At 45.9% G+C, this 20,139-nt stretch overlaps 2 protein-coding genes across 4 annotated transcripts in view; one reads left to right on the plus strand and one right to left on the minus strand.

Annotated features, from left to right (window-relative positions):
• LOC139544881 (elongation factor 2-like) overlaps positions 1-9,427 on the plus strand; it is a 20,915-nt gene extending 11,488 nt beyond the window's left edge. Inside the window, exons 10-15 of the mRNA XM_071352041.1 lie at positions 301-559; positions 948-1,055; positions 1,215-1,568; positions 1,754-1,936; positions 8,150-8,282; positions 9,028-9,427. Coding sequence (XP_071208142.1) covers positions 301-559; positions 948-1,055; positions 1,215-1,568; positions 1,754-1,936; positions 8,150-8,282; positions 9,028-9,221 — 1,231 coding nt within the window. The 3' untranslated portion in view covers positions 9,222-9,427. The remainder of the gene's footprint in view (positions 1-300; positions 560-947; positions 1,056-1,214; positions 1,569-1,753; positions 1,937-8,149; positions 8,283-9,027) is intronic.
• LOC139544882 (E3 SUMO-protein ligase PIAS2-like) overlaps positions 8,983-20,139 on the minus strand; it is a 23,284-nt gene continuing 12,127 nt past the window's right edge. For all 3 annotated transcript variants that reach the window (XM_071352044.1, XM_071352043.1, XM_071352042.1), the window contains 4 exons: positions 17,642-17,775; positions 17,359-17,539; positions 15,777-15,910; positions 8,983-12,696 (listed from right to left, as the gene is read on the minus strand). In XM_071352044.1, coding sequence (XP_071208145.1) covers positions 12,449-12,696; positions 15,777-15,910; positions 17,359-17,539; positions 17,642-17,775 — 697 coding nt within the window. In that variant the 3' untranslated portion in view covers positions 8,983-12,448. The remainder of the gene's footprint in view (positions 12,697-15,776; positions 15,911-17,358; positions 17,540-17,641; positions 17,776-20,139) is intronic.

Consider the following 20,139-nt stretch of genomic DNA (forward strand, 5'->3'; position numbering starts at 1 on the left):
TCCATTCCCAAGGGGAAGTGAAAACTAGTTTTTTTTATTAAGTGTGTTCTTTATGACATAATGTTAAAATTAGGTGAAATAAGTTTCACAACCAGTACATGTCCTATGGAACACGACTAGAGACCAGTACATGTCCTATGGAACACGACTGGAGACCAGTACATGTCCTATGGAACAATGACTGGAGTGGTGTGTATGACTGTCCTACGACAACTGTTTAGAAAAGGTGAGATCCCCAGGCAAATAAAAATATAACTGGTAGACTTCTCTAAACTGTGCTGTGCTCCCTCTGACTCCCAGGACCATTCTGATGATGGGGCGCTACACAGAGCCCATTGAGGATGTGCCCTGCGGCAACATCGTGGGTCTGGTGGGAGTGGATCAGTTCCTGGTGAAGACCGGGACCATCTCCACCTACGAGCACGCCCACAACCTGAGGGTGATGAAGTTCAGCGTCAGCCCCGTGGTCAGGGTGGCGGTGGAGTGCAAGAACCCTGCTGACCTGCCCAAGCTGGTGGAGGGACTCAAACGCCTGGCCAAGTCTGACCCCATGGTCCAGGTACAATACTAGTCTGACCCCATGGTCCAGGTACAATACTAGTCTGACCCCATGGTCCAGGTACAATACTAGTCTGACCCCATGGTCCAGGTACTATACTAGTCTGACCCCATGGTCCAGGTACTATACTAGTCTGACCCCATGTTTAGAGATGAAGGGAAACGGTGTGGTTTAGAGATTAAGGGAAATTGTGTGGTTTAGAGATGTAGGGAAACGGTGTGGTTTAGAGATGTAGGGAAACGGTGTGGTTTAGAGATGTAGGGAAACGGTGTGGTTTAGAGATGTAGGGAAACGGTGCGGTTTAGAGATGTAGGGAAACGGTGCGGTTTGGAGACGTAGGGAAACGGTGCTGTTTATGTGTCTTTGTCCTGTCTCTGTGTTGTGGCAGTGCATCATTGAGGAGTCTGGAGAACACATCGTAGCTGGAGCTGGGGAGCTGCATCTGGAGATCTGCCTGAAGGATCTGGAGGAGGACCACGCTGGTATCCCCTTAAAGGTTCGGGAAGATATTGACTTACTGCATTGTACAGGATAGACATTGCACCTTTTCAAAAAAGGATGAAATTAGCTTCTTTTTGAAATCACATCATAATTGTAACCTTTGAATATTGAGTGAAGATACTAAAAAGCTGAAACCTCTTCATACTTCTCCCAGAAATCTGACCCTGTGGTGTCTTACCGCGAGACTGTGGCCGAGGATTCAGACCAGGTCTGCCTGTCCAAGTCCCCTAACAAACACAACCGTCTGTACATGAAGGCCCGGCCCTTCCAGGATGGTCTGGCGGAGGATATCGATAAGGGGGACGTGAGCTCCAGACAGGAACTGAAGACCAGGGCTCGCTACCTGACTGAGAAGTACGAGTGGGAGGTGACAGAGGCCCGCAAGATCTGGTGTTTCGGCCCCGACGGGACGGGACCCAACATCCTGACGGACGTCACCAAGGGAGTGCAGTACCTCAATGAGATCAAGGACAGCGTGGTGGCAGGGTTCCAGTGGGCCTCTAAGGAGGTGAGCAGACGCCAGCAGGGCTGGGGGGTTAGAACCAGATCCACACCACCACTGACCGGCTCTCAGAACCAGATCCACACCACTACTGACAAACTAAATCTCAGAACCAGATCCACACCACCACTGACCGGCTCTCAGAACCAGAGAACCACACCACCACCACTGAAAAACGTTCTCTTTCTTAGGGTGTCCTGTGTGAGGAGAACATGAGGGGGATACGTTTCGACGTCCATGATGTGACGCTGCATGCGGATGCCATCCACAGAGGGGGCGGGCAGATCATCCCCACGGCACGCCGAGTAATCTACGCCTCTCAGCTCACAGCTCAGCCACGACTTATGGAGCCAGTCTACCTGGTCGAGATCCAGGTGAGTCATCTACGCCTCTCAGCTCACAGCTCAGCCACGACTTATGGAGCCAGTCTACCTGGTCGAGATGCAGGTGAGTCATCTACGCCTCTCAGTTCACAGCTCAGCCACGACTTATAGAACCAGTCTACCTGGTCCAGGTGAGTCATCTACACCTCTCAGCTCACAGCTCAGCCACGACTTATAGAACCAGTCTACCTGGTCCAGGTGAGTCATCTACACCTCACAGCTCAGCCACGACTTATAGAATCAGTCTACCTGGTCCAGGTGAGTCATCTACACCTCAGCTCAGTCACGACTTATAGAACCAGTCTACCTGGTCCAGGTGAGTCATCTACACCTCTCATTTCAGCCACGACTTATAGAACCAGTCTACCTGGTCCAGATTCAGGTAAGTCCACGTGGAACTCAGAAGTGGGATTCAAAAATTAGAATCTCCTTTATACTCCCATTTACATGTACCAGGAATTTGACCTGGTGGTGGTGCTGACTACCACAGCAGAATAGTAAGGGATGTTCAACCTTTCCTGAGTCCTGAGGGGTATCCTATGAATCAAGCTAGATCTACTCTGGGTTTTCTAAAGCTAGCCGGCTTCAGCTAGCTTCACACTCCAGCTCAAGACTTCATCCGTACTACTACAGTGGATATTGATTGTCTGCCTGCCGCTAACTCCAGCAGCCTTGTAACTAGCTTTGGCTAGTTGCACGCCAAACTCTTCATTGAGACAATGCTGAATCAATTCATGGGGAAATCGGTGACATTGTCATTTGTGCCGAAATCAAATTCAGTAGGCTATGGTGTGAAATAGGCTTTTACAAATGCATTCTTTGGGACACCCGAGTGGCGCAGCAGTCTAAGGCACTGCATCGCAGTGCTTGAGCTGTCACTATAGTCCCGGGTTCGATCCCAGGCTGTGTCACAGCCAGCCGTGACCGGGAGACCCATGAGGCGGCGCACAATTGGTGATAGCTTCGTCTGGGTTAGGGGAGGGTTTGGCCAGACGGGATTTCCTTGCAGGCGGGCCTGGCGCCTGCAAGCCGACTTCGGTCGCCACCTGGACGGTGTTTCCTCCGACAACATTGGTGTCCAGAAGCAGTGCGGCTTGGCAGGGTTGTATTTCGGAGGACGCGTGGTGGATCTAGACCTTCGCCTCTCCCCAGTCCGTAGGGGAGTTGCAGCGATGGGACAAGACTGTAACTACCAATTGGGGATAAAAAGGGATAAGTTCCAAACTCTTATCGATAAAATAATAATAATTGTATTTGTCATAAAGGTTTTACTGTACATTAAGTTTCAAATGCATTCTGTCATTATTAAATAATGTGATAAATGTTAAAATATTTAACACAAAATCAGTCTTCTTCCTCAAATGAAGGGGATGATGATTGAACAAGTATTGGAATCTGTGTGTGTAGCCGGACAGGTAGGATGACTGACAATAGTGAAAATGAACAAAGGGGTCAGGTGGAATGGCGGAGACTGAGGCAGGAATTCCTTTAACCACAAAGCGGTATATTTACCGGGTAGTTTGTCTGTGCTGAATAACAAAGGAAACAGAATAACATGTATCAAAAATCAAATTCATAAAATCACAAAAGTCAAATCATAATAATCAAATCAAATCAAATTTTATTAGTCACATACACATGGTTAGCAGATGTTAATGCGAGTGTAGCGAAATGCTTGTGCTTCTAGTTCCGACAATGCAGTAATAACCAACAAGTAATCTAACCTAACAATTCCACAACTACTACCTTATACACACACACAAGTGTAAAGGGATAAAGAATATGTACATAAAGATATATGAATGAGTGGTGGTACAGAACGGCATGGCAAGATGCAGTAGATGGTATAGAGTACGGTATATACATATGAGATGAGTACTGTAGGGTATGTAAACATTATATTAAGTGGCATTGTTTAAAGTGGCTAGTGGTACATGTATTACATAAAGATGGCAAGATGCAGTAGATGATATAGAGTACAGTATATACATATGAGATGGGTAATGTAGGGTATGTAAACATTATATTAAGTGGCATTGTTTAAAGTGGCTAGTGGTACATTTTTACATAATTTCCATCAATTCCCATTTTTAAAGTGGCTGGAGTTGAGTCAGTATGTTGGCAGCGGCCGCTAAATGTTAGTGGTGGCTGTTTAACAGTCTGATGGCCTTGAGATAGAAGCTGTTTTTCAGTCTCTCGGTCCCTGCTTTGATGCACCTGTACTGACCTCGCCTTCTGGATGATAGCGGGGTGAACAGGCAGTGGCTTGGGTGGTTGTTGTCCTTGATGATCTTTATGGCCTTCCTGTGACATCGGGTGGTGTAGGTGTCCTGGAGGGCAGGTAGTTTGCCCCCGGTGGTGTGTTCTGCAGACCTCACTACCCTCTGGAGAGCCTTACGGTTGTGGGCGGAGCAGTTGCCGTACCAGGCGGTGATACAGCCCGACAGGATGCTCTCGATTGTGCATCTGTAGAAGTTTGTGAGTGCTTTTGGTGACAAGCCGAATTTCTTCAGCCTCCTGAGGTTGAAGAGGCGCTGCTGCGCCTTCTTCACAACGCTGTCTGTGTGGGTGGACCAATTCAGTTTGTCCGTGATGTGTACACCGAGGAACTTAAAACTTTCCACCTTCTCCACTACTGACCCGTCGATGTGGATAGGGGGGTGCTCCCTCTGCTGTTTCCTGAAGTCCACAATCATCTCCTTTGTTTTGTTGACGTTGAGTGTGAGGTTATTTTCCTGACACCACACTCCGAGGGCCCTCACCTCCTCCCTGTAGGCCGTCTCGTCGTTGTTGGTAATCAAGTCTACCACTGTAGTGTCATCCGCAAACTTGATGATTGAGTTGGAGGCGTGCATGGCCACGCAGTCGTGGGTGAACAGGGAGTACAGGAGAGGGCTCAGAACGCACCCTTGTGGGGCCCCAGTGTTGAGGATCAGCGGGGTGGAGATGTTGTTACCTACCCTCACCACCTGAGGGCGGCCCGTCAGGAAGTCCAGGACCCAGTTGCACAGGGCGGGGTCGAGACCCAGGGTCTCGAGCTTGATGACGAGTTTGGAGGGTACTATGGTGTTAAATGCTGAGCTGTAATCGATGAACAGCATTCTCACATGGGTATTCCTCTTGTCCAGATGGGTTAGGGCAGTGTGCAGTGTGGTTGCGATTGCGTCGTCTGTGGACCTATTGGGTCGGTAAGCAAATTGGAGTGGGTCTAGGGTGTCCGGTAGGGTGGAGGTGATATGGTCCTTGACTAGTCTCTCAAAGCACTTCATGATGACGGAAGTGAGTGCTACGGGGCGGTAGTCGTTTAGCTCAGTTACCTTAGCTTTCTTGGGAACAGGAACAATGGTGGCCCTCTTGAAGCATGTGGGAACAGCAGACTGGGATAAGGATTGATTGAATATGTCCGTAAACACACCAGCCAGCTGGTCTGCGCATGCTCTGAGGACGCGGCTGGGAATGCCGTCTGGGCCTGCAGCCTTGCGAGGGTTAACACGTTTAAATGTTTTACTCACCTCGGCTGCAGTGAAGGAGAGCCCGCAGGTTTTGGTAGGGGGCCGTGTCAGTGGCACTGTATTGTCCTCAAAGCGGGCAAAAAAGTTGTTTAGCCTGTCTGGGAGCAAGACATCCTGGTCCGCGACGGGGCTGGTTTTCTTTTTGTAATCCGTGATTGACTGTAGACCCTGCCACATACCTCTTGTGTCTGAGCTGTTGAATTGCGACTCGATTTTGTCTCTGTACTGGGACTTAGCCTGTTTGATTGCCTTGCGGAGAGAATAGCTACACTGTTTGTCTTCGGTCATGCTTCCGGTCACCTTGCCCTGGTTAAAAGCAGTGGTTCGCGCTTTCAGTTTCACGCGAATGCTGCCGTCAATCCACGGTTTCTGGTTTGGGAATGTTTTAATCGTTGCTGTGGGTACGACATCGTCAATGCACTTCCTAATGAACTCGCTCACCGAATCAGCATATTCGTCAATATTGTTGTTGGACGCAATGCGGAACATATTCCAATCCGCGTGATCGAAGCAGTCTTGAAGCGTGGATTCAGATTGGTCGGACCAGCGTTGAACAGACCTGAGCGCGGGAGCTTGTTGTTTTAGTTTCTGTTTGTAGGCTGGAATCAACAAAATGGAGTCGTGGTCAGCTTTTCCGAAAGGGGGGCGGGGGAGGGCCTTATATGCGTCGCGGAAATTAGTATAACAATGATCTAGGGTTTTTCCAGCCCTGGTAGCACAATCGATATGCTGATAGAATTTAGGGAGTTTTGTTTTTAGATTAGCCTTGTTAAAATCCCCAGCTACGATGAATGCAGCCTCAGGGTGTGTGGTTTCCAGTTTACAAAGAGTCAGATAAAGTTCGTTCAGGGCCATCGATGTGTCTGCTTGGGGGGGAATATATACGGCTGTGATTATGATTGAAGAGAATTCCCTTGGTAGATAATGCGGTCGACATTTGATTGTGAGGAGTTCTAGATCAGGTGAACAGAATGACTTGAGTTCCTGTGTGTTGTTATGATGATCACACCACGTCTCGTTAATCATAAGGCATACCCCCCCGCCCCTCTTCTTACCAGAAAGATGTTTGTTTCTGTCGGCGCGATGCATGAAGAAACCAGCTGGCTGCACCGACTCCGTTAGCGTCTCTTGAGTTAGCCATGTTTCCGTGAAGCAGAGCACGTTGCAATCCCTGATGTCTCTCTGGAATGCTACCCGTGCTCGGATTTCATCAACCTTATTGTCAAGAGACTGGACATTGGCGAGTAGTATGCTAGGGAGTGGAGCGCGATGTGCCCGTCTCCGAAGCCTGACCACGAGACCGCCTCGTTTGCCCCTTTTACGGCGTCGCACAGGGTCGCCGGCTGGGATCAGATCCATTGTATTGGGTGGAAGGCAAAACACTGGATAACAATCATTGTCATTATTAACATGAGGTAATTCAGCCATATGAATTCAATATGAAGTATGATAGTCATTTAGGATCATCACCATTCATCATAATCATGATATTAAATTGATCAATTATTCAATATATAATCTCAATCAGTTTGATCTCAGGGATGTTCAATTTAGCAAATGATAATTACGTTTCATATTTCATACTTCCAGGTTTGTCCTCATATGTACATATCATTTCGTAAAATTTTAACCAAACATCAATGGCATAATTGTCCTGTGATGATCTGTAGGGTTGTGATCATTGACACAATAGATTTGAAGCGGCGCTCCGCGGTAATAACTATAAACAATAACTGGATGGCCCGCTCTCCCGATCGCAACAGATAGTTCAGATGAAAGAGTCGGTGGATTTACATCGATTTGTGGATGATCACAGAATGTCTGGATTATAACGGAGTTGGGGAAGAAGGCAGTGAGGTCGGGCGGTGGTGACCAACTCATGGGCCTTTTCCACAGCGATGCAGTCTTTGCGAGAGGGAGGGAATCGGATTTCATTGGCTCTCAACTCGCGATTCAAACACTTCATTCGGGATAAATGGAGTTAGCCTTTATGGAGCAGGTTAGCGCTAAAGGATTCGTTGCCGTAGAAATTGCCGTGACTAAAATGTGAGCCACATTTGACTGGTTATCCCAAGTTGAACTCGAGAGTTCACCAAAGTTACTCCTCAAACCAGCTTCGTAGGATACCCCTCTGAACACTTGTTAGCTCCTGGAGTTAATGCTTTGGTGTTAGCCCCACATGCTACTACTGTCTTCTGGCATTGCGTTCAGATGTGTGATTACTTTAAAAAGGTAGTGGCTAGTGGCCGGAATCGAACCGTGCCGTTCCCCTTAGAGTATGTTTGGGATTCTCTGGATCGATGTGTACGACAGCGTGTTCCAGTTCACACTAATATCGAGAAACTTCACAAAGCCTTTGTGAAGAGGAGTGGGACAACATTCCACAGGCCCCAATCAACAGCCTGATCAACTCTGTGCGAAGTCAAAATGTCACGATGCGTGAGGCAAACGGTTGTCACACACAATACTGGTTTTCTGATCCACGCCCCCCCCTTTTTTAACGGTATCTGATCAACAGATGCATATCTGGTTTTCCCTGTCATGTAAAAATCCAGATTAGAGCCAATTTTATTTATATCAATTGACTGTGTTTCCTTATATGAACTGTAACTCAGTAAAATCTTAGAAATTGTTGCATGTTGTGTTTATATATTTTTTTGTATTTGAACTTACCTAAACGTTCTTCCTGCAGTGTCCGGAGCACGTTGTCGGAGGGATCTACGGTGTGCTGAACAGAAAGAGAGGCATGGTATTTGAGGAGTCCCAGGTGGCTGGAACACCCATCTTCATCGTGAAGGCTTTCCTTCCAGTCAATGAATCATTTGGTACGTTCATCACGCTTTCCAACTAAACATTTCAACACTGAATGAAAAACAGACCATTTTTAAAGGATAGTCCAGTCAATGAATAAGTTGGTACGTTCATCACATCTTCCAACCCATTTCACCATAACAATGAATGGAAACAACATTTTAAAAGGAAACCATTCAAATGTAACTTTTCAACAAAAAAAAATATATATATATTCTATAACTAAAAAGACTAATTTAGTAGGGCCAGGACAATACTTTTTAGTAGTGTAACGATCCTGGGTTTATAAGCGCGGATATCGACTCTGCCGCTTGAGCATGCTCGATAGCGCGCTGGACTTCGGGCTAAAAGGTCGAGGGTTCGAGACCTGCTCTCATTACAGTATGTGGCAAGGAAACAAAACACAAAGCGGATTTAACCTCTTTATGAAAACAGCCCCGACGTTGGAAACAAATCATTATGTTGTCATCCAGTCACATATATTTATTTTCCCAAGCGATCACAAAATATTTGACATACAGCATTTTTTTTTTAAGGACCAAAGAGTTATACTGGTATCGTCACAGCCTTTTCATAAAGAATTAGCCCTTTAACAAGTAATGATCACACGTCAATGTAAAACATTGTATTCAGTCAGGATAGGTGTGTAACATAGGAAATAGGAGTCAACCAACTAGTTACAGATAAGCATGACAAAACAACACAGACCTCTGGTTGTTTTATGAATATTTTATTTTTTATTTCCCCCGATGTCGTTAGGTTTCACAGCGGACCTGAGATCCAACACAGGTGGCCAGGCCTTCCCCCAGTGTGTGTTCGACCACTGGCAGATCCTGCCCGGGGATCCCTTCGACGAGACCAGTCGGCCATGGCAAGTAGTGGCAGACACCCGCAAACGCAAAGGCCTTAAAGAAGGCATCCCTACCCTGGACAACTTCCTGGATAAACTGTGATCAACTGTGATTGGACTGGAGCTTCCTAGTGCAATTTAATGATCATAGCACCCTAATGTGGAAATGTAAAAAAATAAAAACAGAACCAAACCACAATAATAATAACAATGCACTGTATTATAACTAAAAAAGGTAATAAAAAAAGATGCCCCTTTATTGTTTTAAGTCTGAGATCCTGAAAGCAAATAAAAAAAATTAGCACCTTGTTTGTTTGTTTGTTTGCATCACGATGGCATAGTGAAACAAAAGCATATTTTACCCATAGCGAAACAAAAGCATATTTTACCCACAGCGAAACAAAAGCATCTTTTACCCACAGTGAAACAAGAGGAGCATCCTTTACCCACAGGAAAACAAGAGGAGCATCCTTTACCCACAGGAAAACAAGAGGAGCATCCTTTACCCACAGGAAAACAAGAGGAGCATCCTTTACCCACAGGAAAACAAGAGGAGCATCTTTTACCCACAGCGAAACAAGAGGAGCATCTTTTACCCACAGCGAAACAAGAGGAGCATCCTTTACCCACAGCGAAACAAGAGGGGCATCCTTTACCCACAGGAAAACAAGAGGAGCATCCTTTACCCACAGGAAAACAAGAGGAGCATCCTTTACCCACAGCGAAACAAGAGGAGCATCTTTTACCCACAGCGAAACAAGAGGAGCATATTTTACCCACAGGAAAACAAGAGGAGCATCCTTTAACTACAATAAAATATTAAATATCTATTCCCTTAAATTTCGGGTTCCATTTTAAAACATTAACCTAACTTAATCTAATATAAATCCTAAAGTTTTAGTGGGTAGGTCCCCTTTCCCTAAACAACTCATACAAGGTTGTGGACCAACATATCATTCTACACTTTAAAAACTGCAGCACTAATTGCCTTAGCTAATTGATCTAGAGTTTTGTACATTAAATAAAATACACTATTTCAGGCCCTGAATGCTTTTTGCTACGTTCAACAAAGGCTCAATTGACAACTTCACATTACATTTGATTCTGTGAACATGTAGCTATGTAATGGTGGTAAAATATCCTGCTTAACCTTCAAACCAACCAACTTAAAATGTTCAAAAGTTGGGACTCGTAGGATGGAAACCATTTGGGGACATTAACTCATATACAATTTTAAACAGAACAAAAAGGGGATCCTCCAAGACGGCAAAATAATTAGATTGTACATACACAACAAGGTCAAACTAAATACAAAACAGATTTCCAAAAATGCTGAGAAAGATAGCATTTTATAAACACTCAAGTTTGTATCATTTTTGATAATTTGTACAAAAAAACAAAATGGTACCTCCAATTCATGGACCCCCCCCCCCCCCAATATCTAATTTCTAATGGATCCATGTTTTAGATACACTTTCAACCGTGTACAGAGTCAGTAGATCTGGAAAACTCTGTATTATTGCTGTGACTGAAGGGGAAACCCCGCCCCCCCCCCATTGTCCCACTACCTGCGGAATGCTTCCTTGTCAACTCATCCAATAAAAACACCTTCCACATAATGTGAAGAACAGACTGGTAAAATCCCCTTCTCTTCCACAGGTCAGAATGTGAAGAACAGACTGGTAAAATCCCCTTCTCTTCCACAGGTCAGAATGTGAAGAACAGACTGGTAAAATCCCCTTCTCTTCCACAGGTCAGAATGTGAATAACAGACTGGTAAAATCCCCTTCTCTTCCACAGGTCAGAATGTGAAGAACAGACTGGTAAAATCCCCTTCTCTTCCACAGGTCAGAATGTGAAGAACAGACTGGTAAAATCCCCTTCTCTTCCACAGGTCAGAATGTGAAGAACAGACTGGTAAAATCCCCTTCTCTTCCACAGGTCAGAATGTGAAGAACAGACTGGTAAAATCCCCTTCTCTTCCACAGGTCAGAATGTGAAGAACAGACTGGTAAAATCCCCTTCTCTTCCACAGGTCAGAATGTGAAGAACAGACTGGTAAAATCCCCTTCTCTTCCACAGGTCAGAATGTGAATAACAGACTGGTAAAATCCCCTTCTCTTCCACAGGTCAGAATGTGTGTGGGGTTAGGCCAACTCAAAATAGGCTTTTGACTATTTGGGGGGGGGGGGGGGTCCGTCCTCTCTCCTCTGTGACCTGGAAACCGATGAGTGGGCCAAGGAGATGTCAATTCGTTAGGTGAAGAGTTTCCTCCTCTCCTTGATAGCCACCTTTACCTCGAGGAAGGTCATGTGTATCCTACCGGAGTCCTTCACGGAAGACTTTTGAAACCTGCCGCCACCCCCCCCCCCCCCCCCTTTAAATGAGCTTTTGTTTTGTCGTCGGAGAGAAAAAGCATGAACGCGTTTAAAATCTATCGTTGTAGCTAAAAAATAAAAATAAATGTCTTCCACAACACTCTTCATTAGTTTTTATCACCACATTTTAGGATCCAACCTGTAAACGTCATTTCATACAAGCACATTTTAGGATCCAACCTGTAAACGTCATTTCATACAAGCACATTTTAGGATCCAACCTGTAAAGGTCATTTCATACAAGCACATTTTCATCCACATTCACTCTCCTCCAATTACCTTTGACCTTTTTCAAAAAGGAGGCGGGAGAGAGGACGTAGGAGTTGAGCAAATCCAATTGAGAAAAGACTATGGAGTCTATGGGGTCCAAGTCTCAACTATCTAAAAAAATGGCTTCCTCTCCTATTTCCTTTCCTTCCAGCAGCACTGATCTAACAAAGCAGGAGGCACGGTGACCAAAAAAACAGCAAATGTGTCCTAACTTCACTAGCAGACAGACAAAGGAAAGGAGACAAGTTAGCCAAGCTGTGGGATCTCCGTGTCCCATGGTGGTCTGTGGACATCGTCCGGGTCCAAAATGGCACAATATTCCCTATATAGTGCACTACCTCAGTCCTCGGAGGCTTGTGTCTAATAAGAAGCTTAGTCCAATGAGCTCTCAGGGACCAGAGGCTTAGTCCAATGAGCTCTCAGGGACCAGAGGCTTAGTCCAATGAGCTCTCAGGGACCAGAGGCTTAGTCCAATGAGCTCTCAGGGACCAGAGGCTTAGTCCAATGAGCTCTCAGGGACCAGAGGCTTAGTCCAATGAGCTCTCAGGGACCAGAGGCTTAGTCCAATGAGCTCTCAGGGACCAGAGGCTTAGTCCAATGAGCTCTCAGGGACCAGAGGCTTAGTCCAATGAGCTCTCAGTGACCAGAGGCTTAGTCCAATGAGCTCTCAGGGACCAATAGATCAGTCCAATGAGATGATGTCTGAGATGATGTTGGACCCTCCTCCTCCTCCCCCCCCAGTGATAACCCCAGTCTCATGGGAGGATGAGGTGGCGGTGGTGTGGTGGGAGCTGGTCTCGTATTGGCTAGAAGAGGACACTAGGCCGGCGCTGGTGGTGGCACCCTGCAGGCTGCTGGTCAGGTTATCCAGGAACATAGGAGATCTGTAATGCTGCGGGTCACCTTGGATCAGCGAGAACAGATCCAGACCTAGGTGAGACAGGGGGGGGGGGAGATTGTTTCACGCTCCTCCTCTGAACTCACAAGCTACATTAATCAATCAAATGTATTTATAAAGCCCTTCTTACATTAGCGGATGTCACAAAGCGCTGTACTGTTTGTAAGTCGCTCTGGATAAGAGCGTCTGCTAAATGACTTAAATGTAAATGTAAATGTACTGAAACCCAGCCTACATCACAGACATGGTTATTACCAAACATTATGACAGAACATGTCATCGTTTCCTTGGCTGGACAAGCAGATCAAAGCCTTCAACTAGGGTTGCAAAGGTCCGCAAAAAAACACAGGTTTTCCAGAACTCCTGTTTGGTGACTTACTCTACATGTCTGTAGGGATGGTGACAGGGTGACTTACTCTACATGTCTGTAGGGATGGTGACAGGGTGACTTACTCTACATGTCTGTAGGGATGGTGACAGGGTGACTTACTCTACATGTCTGTAGGGATGGTGACAGGGTGACTTACTCTACATGTCTGTAGGGATGGTGACAGGGTGACTTACTCTACATGTCTGTAGGGATGGTGGACAGGGTGACTTACTCTGCATGTCTGTAGGGATGGTGACAGGGTGACTTACTCTACATGTCTGTAGGGATGGTGACAGGGTGACTTACTCTACATGTCTGTAGGGATGGTGGACAGGGTGACTTACTCTGCATGTCTGTAGGGATGGTGACAGGGTGACTTACTCTACATGTCTGTAGGGATGGTGACAGGGTGACTTACTCTACATGTCTGTAGGGATGGTGACAGGGTGACTTACTCTACATGTCTGTAGGGATGGTGACAGGGTGACTTACTCTACATGTCTGTAGGGATGGTGACAGGGTGACTTACTCTGCATGTCTGTAGGGATGGTGACAGGGTGACTTACTCTGCATGTCTGTAGGGATGGTGACAGGGTGACTTACTCTACATGTCTGTAGGGATGGTGACAGGGTGACTTACTCTGCATGTCTGTAGGGATGGTGACAGGGTGACTTACTCTGCATGTCTGTAGGGATGGTGACAGGGTGACTTACTCTACATGTCTGTAGGGATGGTGACAGGGTGACTTACTCTACATGTCTGTAGGGATGGTGACAGGGTGACTTACTCTACATGTCTGTAGGGATGGTGACAGGGTGACTTACTCTACATGTCTGTAGGGATGGTGACAGGGTGACTTACTCTGCATGTCTGTAGGGATGGTGACAGGGTGACTTACTCTGCATGTCTGTAGGGATGGTGACTTACTCTACATGTCTGTAGGGATGGTGACTTACTCTACATGTCTGTAGGGATGGTGACAGGGTGACTTACTCTACATGTCTGTAGGGATGGTGACAGGGTGACTTACTCTACATGTCTGTAGGGATGGTGACTTACTCTACATGTCTGTAGGGATGGTGACTTACTCTGCATGTCTGTAGGGATGGTGACTTACTCTGCATGTCTGTAGGGATGGTGACTTACTCTACATGTCTGTAGGGATGGTGACTTACTCTACATGTCTGTAGGGATGGTGACTTACTCTGCATGTCTGTAGGGATGGTGACTTACTCTGCATGTCTGTAGGGATGGTGACAGGGTGACTTACTCTGCATGTCTGTAGGGATGGTGGACAGGGTGACTTACTCTACATGTCTGTAGGGATGGTGACAGGGTGACTTACTCTGCATGTCTGTAGGGATGGTGACAGGGTGACTTACTCTGCATGTCTGTAGGGATGGTGACTTACTCTGCATGTCTGTAGGGATGGTGACTTACTCTACATGTCTGTAGGGATGGTGACAGGGTGACTTACTCTGCATGTCTGTAGGGATGGTGACAGGGTGACTTACTCTGCATGTCTGTAGGGATGGTGGACAGGGTGACTTACTCTACATGTCTGTAGGGATGGTGACAGGGTGACTTACTCTGCATGTCTGTAGGGATGGTGGACAGGGTGACTTACTCTGCATGTCTGTAGGGATGGTGACAGGGTGACTTACTCTGCATGTCTGTAGGGATGGTGACAGGGTGACTTACTCTACATGTCTGTAGGGATGGTGGACAGGGTGACTTACTCTGCATGTCTGTAGGGATGGTGACAGGGTGACTTACTCTACATGTCTGTAGGGATGGTGGACAGGGTGACTTACTCTGCATGTCTGTAGGGATGGTGGACAGGGTGACTTACTCTGCATGTCTGTAGGGATGGTGACAGGGTGACTTACTCTGCATGTCTGTAGGGATGGTGACAGGGTGACTTACTCTGCATGTCTGTAGGGATGGTGACAGGGTGACTTACTCTGCATGTCTGTAGGGATGGTGACAGGGTGACTTACTCTGCATGTCTGTAGGGATGGTGACAGGGTGACTTACTCTGCATGTCTGTAGGGATGGTGACAGGGTGACTTACTCTACATGTCTGTAGGGATGGTGACAGGGTGACTTACTCTGCATGTCTGTAGGGATGGTGACAGGGTGACTTACTCTGCATGTCTGTAGGGATGGTGACAGGGTGACTTACTCTACATGTCTGTAGGGATGGTGACAGGGTGACTTACTCTACATGTCTGTAGGGATGGTGACAGGGTGACTTACTCTGCATGTCTGTAGGGATGGTGACAGGGTGACTTACTCTACATGTCTGTAGGGATGGTGACAGGGTGACTTACTCTGCATGTCTGTAGGGATGGTGACAGGGTGACTTACTCTACATGTCTGTAGGGATGGTGACAGGGTGACTTACTCTGCATGTCTGTAGGGATGGTGACAGGGTGACTTACTCTGCATGTCTGTAGGGATGGTGACAGGGTGACTTACTCTGCATGTCTGTAGGGATGGTGACAGGGTGACTTACTCTGCATGTCTGTAGGGATGGTGACAGGGTGACTTACTCTGCATGTCTGTAGGGATGGTGGACAGGGTGACTTACTCTGCATGTCTGTAGGGATGGTGACAGGGTGACTTACTCTGCATGTCTGTAGGGATGGTGACAGGGTGACTTACTCTGCATGTCTGTAGGGATGGTGACAGGGTGACTTACTCTGCATGTCTGTAGGGATGGTGACAGGGTGACTTACTCTGCATGTCTGTAGGGATGGTGGACAGGGTCGAGTGGTGGAAGGGGACTGTATAGTCTGCCAGTGAAGACATCAGGTACGGCGTGTCCTGTACATTTGGGAGGCGCACCGTCGCCGGCTGATACGTCAACACTCTGAGGGTTAGAAACAGCGATTAGATTCAGAGATACCACCACGGTAGACGTCGTCGACGGGCCAATAACACAGAGCACAGAGTTGAATATGTATAGGAGTTGTCGTCGTCACACAGCGATCACATTGCAGCAGAGTTTGGCAGATGCCACGTGAGGGAAGTTCAGCCTCTGACACGGCTCTACGTCGTGATGTTATTTACACTGCTGCTTGTGGTCATATCGCTGAGTCCCCAGTTTAAAAAACAAGTGAAGATGACCCCCTTGCCTGTCTTTGACATACAGAAGAAACGGGCTAGTTCCACCTCGTAAAGCACACAGGAAAGATGCTGAAATCGTTTGTAGTTAGAAACAGATAAGATTAGCTTTCCTGAAATATTATTTTGATGGAATTTAATTTGATCTCTTGAGAAATTAAGCTAATTGATTACACCCAAATTTGCTATTTTTTTAAGTGATTCAATTTGATCTTCAATAAATATAGTACCAAACATCTTTGCGTGACAAAAAAGATACAGTAGCATTGTCAAAGCTGTACAGAACAGTCTGGAAACACCGGCCACGAACGATGTGTTTACAATACCGCGTTGGTAATAAAGCACAATTTGTTCCATAGAAATCCTGGTTGAGAATGAAACGACTGAACAAATTAACAACGAAATAGCACAGCAAGTAAGTGAAAGAAATCGGATTTGATTATGTTTTACTGGTAATGAGGACATACGTAAATGCCATCAAAATAACGGTTTGGTCAGTGTGGCGTGTAACCTTTTATTTAACGAGGCAAGTCAGTTTAAGAACAAATTCTTATTTTACAATGACGGCCCGGACGACACTGGACCAATTGTGCGCCGCCCTATGGGATTCCCAATCACGGCCGGATGTGATACAGCCTGGATTCGAACCAGGGACTGTAGTGACGCCTCTTGCCCTGAGATGCAGTGCCTTACACCGCTGTGTCCATGTGTGTGTGTGTTAACTATTTTACTGTACTAGAATGCTTAAAAGGACGCTCAAATTTGAGTATAGTTTTTTTGGTTGTTTTTTTACAAGGAAAATATCAGACATCGGTATCGGCCAAAAACGTAATATCGGTGCATCACTAGTGTATATTACATGGACTTGTCTACTTCCTAAATGTAGCTGTTGTAAAGGTCCTGGCTTGTATGAGTAGAAGCCCGGAGATGCTAAAAGAGTTTGTTAATTAACGGTCAAATTACCGGGAGACCGGCAGTTATTTGCATGACAGTTACCGGCTGACAGAATGTCATGGCCACTACAGCCCTAGTAGCGACTAGTTCAGTTATTATTATTATATTGTCTACTTTACTTTATTTAGTAAATATTTTCTTAACTCTATTTCTCGAACTGCATTGTTGGTTAAGGACTTGTAAGTAAACATTTCACAATAAGGTCTACCTACGCCTGTGACAAATCAAATTTGAACTCACCCCTTGGCGTGCACCTCCTCTGTTTTGGACATGTAGAGGCATCTCTTCTTCAGTGGCGGATCAGGCTCCTCTTCCTCCTCCTCCTCTGATGATGAGCTCTCCAGGGTCAGGTCGATCACGTCTGCCTTCTTATTGGTTGAGCTGAGCTCGCTGTGGGAGGGGACCACGGCACATAAACGCGCTGGGGGAGGAGAGATGAGTATCAAGTGACAGATCAGTCAGGTGGTATACTATAGATACAGTATTTATAGCAGAGGCGGTTGATGTCTATAGGAGGACTTACGTTCTATTTTTGGGATACAGGTTGAGGACACACTGAGGGCCTCTTTCCGTGGCCTCATGGGGCACCAGGTCCCGTCCTCCTGGAACTTGATCTCATCCACATCAGAGCAGTCGTTCAGAATCTCCATGAATAACCTGACAGACAGAGGGACAGACATGTCCCAACAACCGGTCAGACAGAGGGACAGACATGTCCCAACAACCGGTCAGACAGAGGGACAGACATGTCCCAACAACCGGTCAGACAGAGGGACAGACATGTCCCAACAACCGGTCAGACAGAGGGACAGACATGTCCCAACAACCGGTCAGACAGAGGGACAGACATGTCCCAACAACCTGTCAGACAGAGGGACAGACATGTCCCAACAACCGGTCAGACAGAGGGACAGACATGTCCCAACAACCGGTCAGACAGAGGGACAGACATGTCCCAACAACCGGTCAGACAGAGGGACAGACATGTCCCAACAACCGGTCAGACAGAGGGACAGACATGTTCCAACAACCGGTCAGACAGAGGGACAGACATGTTCCAACAACCGGTCAGACAGAGGGACAGACATGTTCCAACAACCGGTCAGACAGAGGGACAGACATGTTCCAACAACCTGTCAGACAGAGGGACAGACATGTTCCAACAACCGGTCAGACAGAGGGACAGACATGTTCCAACAACCGGTCAGACAGAGGGACAGACATGTTCCAACAACCGGTCAGACAGAGGGACAGACATGTTCCAACAACCGGTCAGACAGAGGGACAGACATGTTCCAACAACCGGTCAGACAGAGGGACAGACATGTTCCAACAACCGGTCAGACAGAGGGACAGACATGTTCCAACAACCGGTCAGACAGAGGGACAGACATGTTCCAACAACCTGTCAGACAGAGGGACAGACATGTTCCAACAACCGGTCAGACAGAGGGACAGACATGTTCCAACAACCGGTCAGACAGAGGGACAGACATGTTCCAACAACCGGTCAGACAGAGGGACAGACATGTTCCAACAACCGGTCAGACAGAGGGACAGACATGTTCCAACAACCGGTCAGACAGAGGGACAGACATGTTCCAACAACCGGTCAGACAGAGGGACAGACATGTTCCAACAACATTCCTTTGACGTTCCATTCATGCTTTAAAGATCCATAGAACACTACAGTATTCAGCTCTGCTATTGATACCATCCAGGCCTCTATTCTACCTCAGCTAATAGACTAACAGTTATAATATCTATTGATACCATTCAGGCCTCTATTCTACCTCAGCTAATAAACTAACAGTTATAATATCTATTGATACCATTCAGGCCTCTATTCTACCTCAGCTAATACACACTAACAGTTATAATATCTATTGATACCATTCAGGCCTCTATTCTACCTCAGCTAATAAACTAACAGTTATAATATCTATTGATACCATTCAGGCCTCTATTCTACCTCAGCTAATACACTAACAGTTATAATATCTATTGATACCATCCAGGCCTCTATTCTACCTCAGCTAATACACACTAACAGTTATAATATCTATTGATACCATCCAGGCCTCTATTCTACCTCAGCTAATACACACTAACAGTTATAATATCTATTGATACCATCCAGGCCTCTATTCTACCTCAGCTAATAGACTCTAACACAGTTACAAAATCATTGCCACTGCAATAACCGGGCTGTAAAATAAAATGGTTCCTTATTTTACTACTAATACTAATAATAGAGGTACCAACCCACCGATGACGAGGCTCTCATAGGAAGCCTCATCACAGACAGGATATATCCTGGTGTTAATATCATCGTCATCATTATTACCGTCATCACTATTATTATTATCGTCATTATCATCATTATTATTGTTATTATCATCATTATCGTCATCATTATTATTATTGTCATTAATTATTATTATTAGGTGATCAAATACTTATGTCATGCAATAAAATGCAAATGAATTACTTAAAAATCATACAATGTGATTTTCTGGATTTTTGTGTGTGGCGTGTAACCTTTTATTTTTGTTTTAGATTCCGTCTCTAGCAGTTGAAGTGTACCTATGATAAAAATGACAGACCTCTACATGCTTTGTAAGTAGGAAAACCTGCAAAATCCGGCAGTGTATCAAATACTTGTTCTCCCCACTGTAGATGGGTCCGAGCACCATTAATCCAATAAGAACTGTCTTATAAATTAGGGGTATTTTAGATGATGACACCTAGCTACATAGTTAGCTAGCTAACGATAGCTACTGAAACTGATGTCGTTTTGCTATGTTTTTTGGGGGAAGAACATTGTTTGTATCCATGAGCTAGCTAGCTTTTATGACCAGCACTGTAGGTGCGCGAGACAACTTTGCCAGCATCGTAGCATACGTATCGATGAATCGTTGTGACATATGAAATACGAGTGGTAGTGTAATCAATATCAAATCAAATCATCAAATCAAATTTATTAGTCACATACACATGGTTAGCAGATGTTAATGCGAG

Source organism: Salvelinus alpinus, chromosome 19 (genome assembly GCF_045679555.1).
Source record: "Salvelinus alpinus chromosome 19, SLU_Salpinus.1, whole genome shotgun sequence".
Classification (NCBI taxonomy): domain Eukaryota; kingdom Metazoa; phylum Chordata; class Actinopteri; order Salmoniformes; family Salmonidae; genus Salvelinus; species Salvelinus alpinus.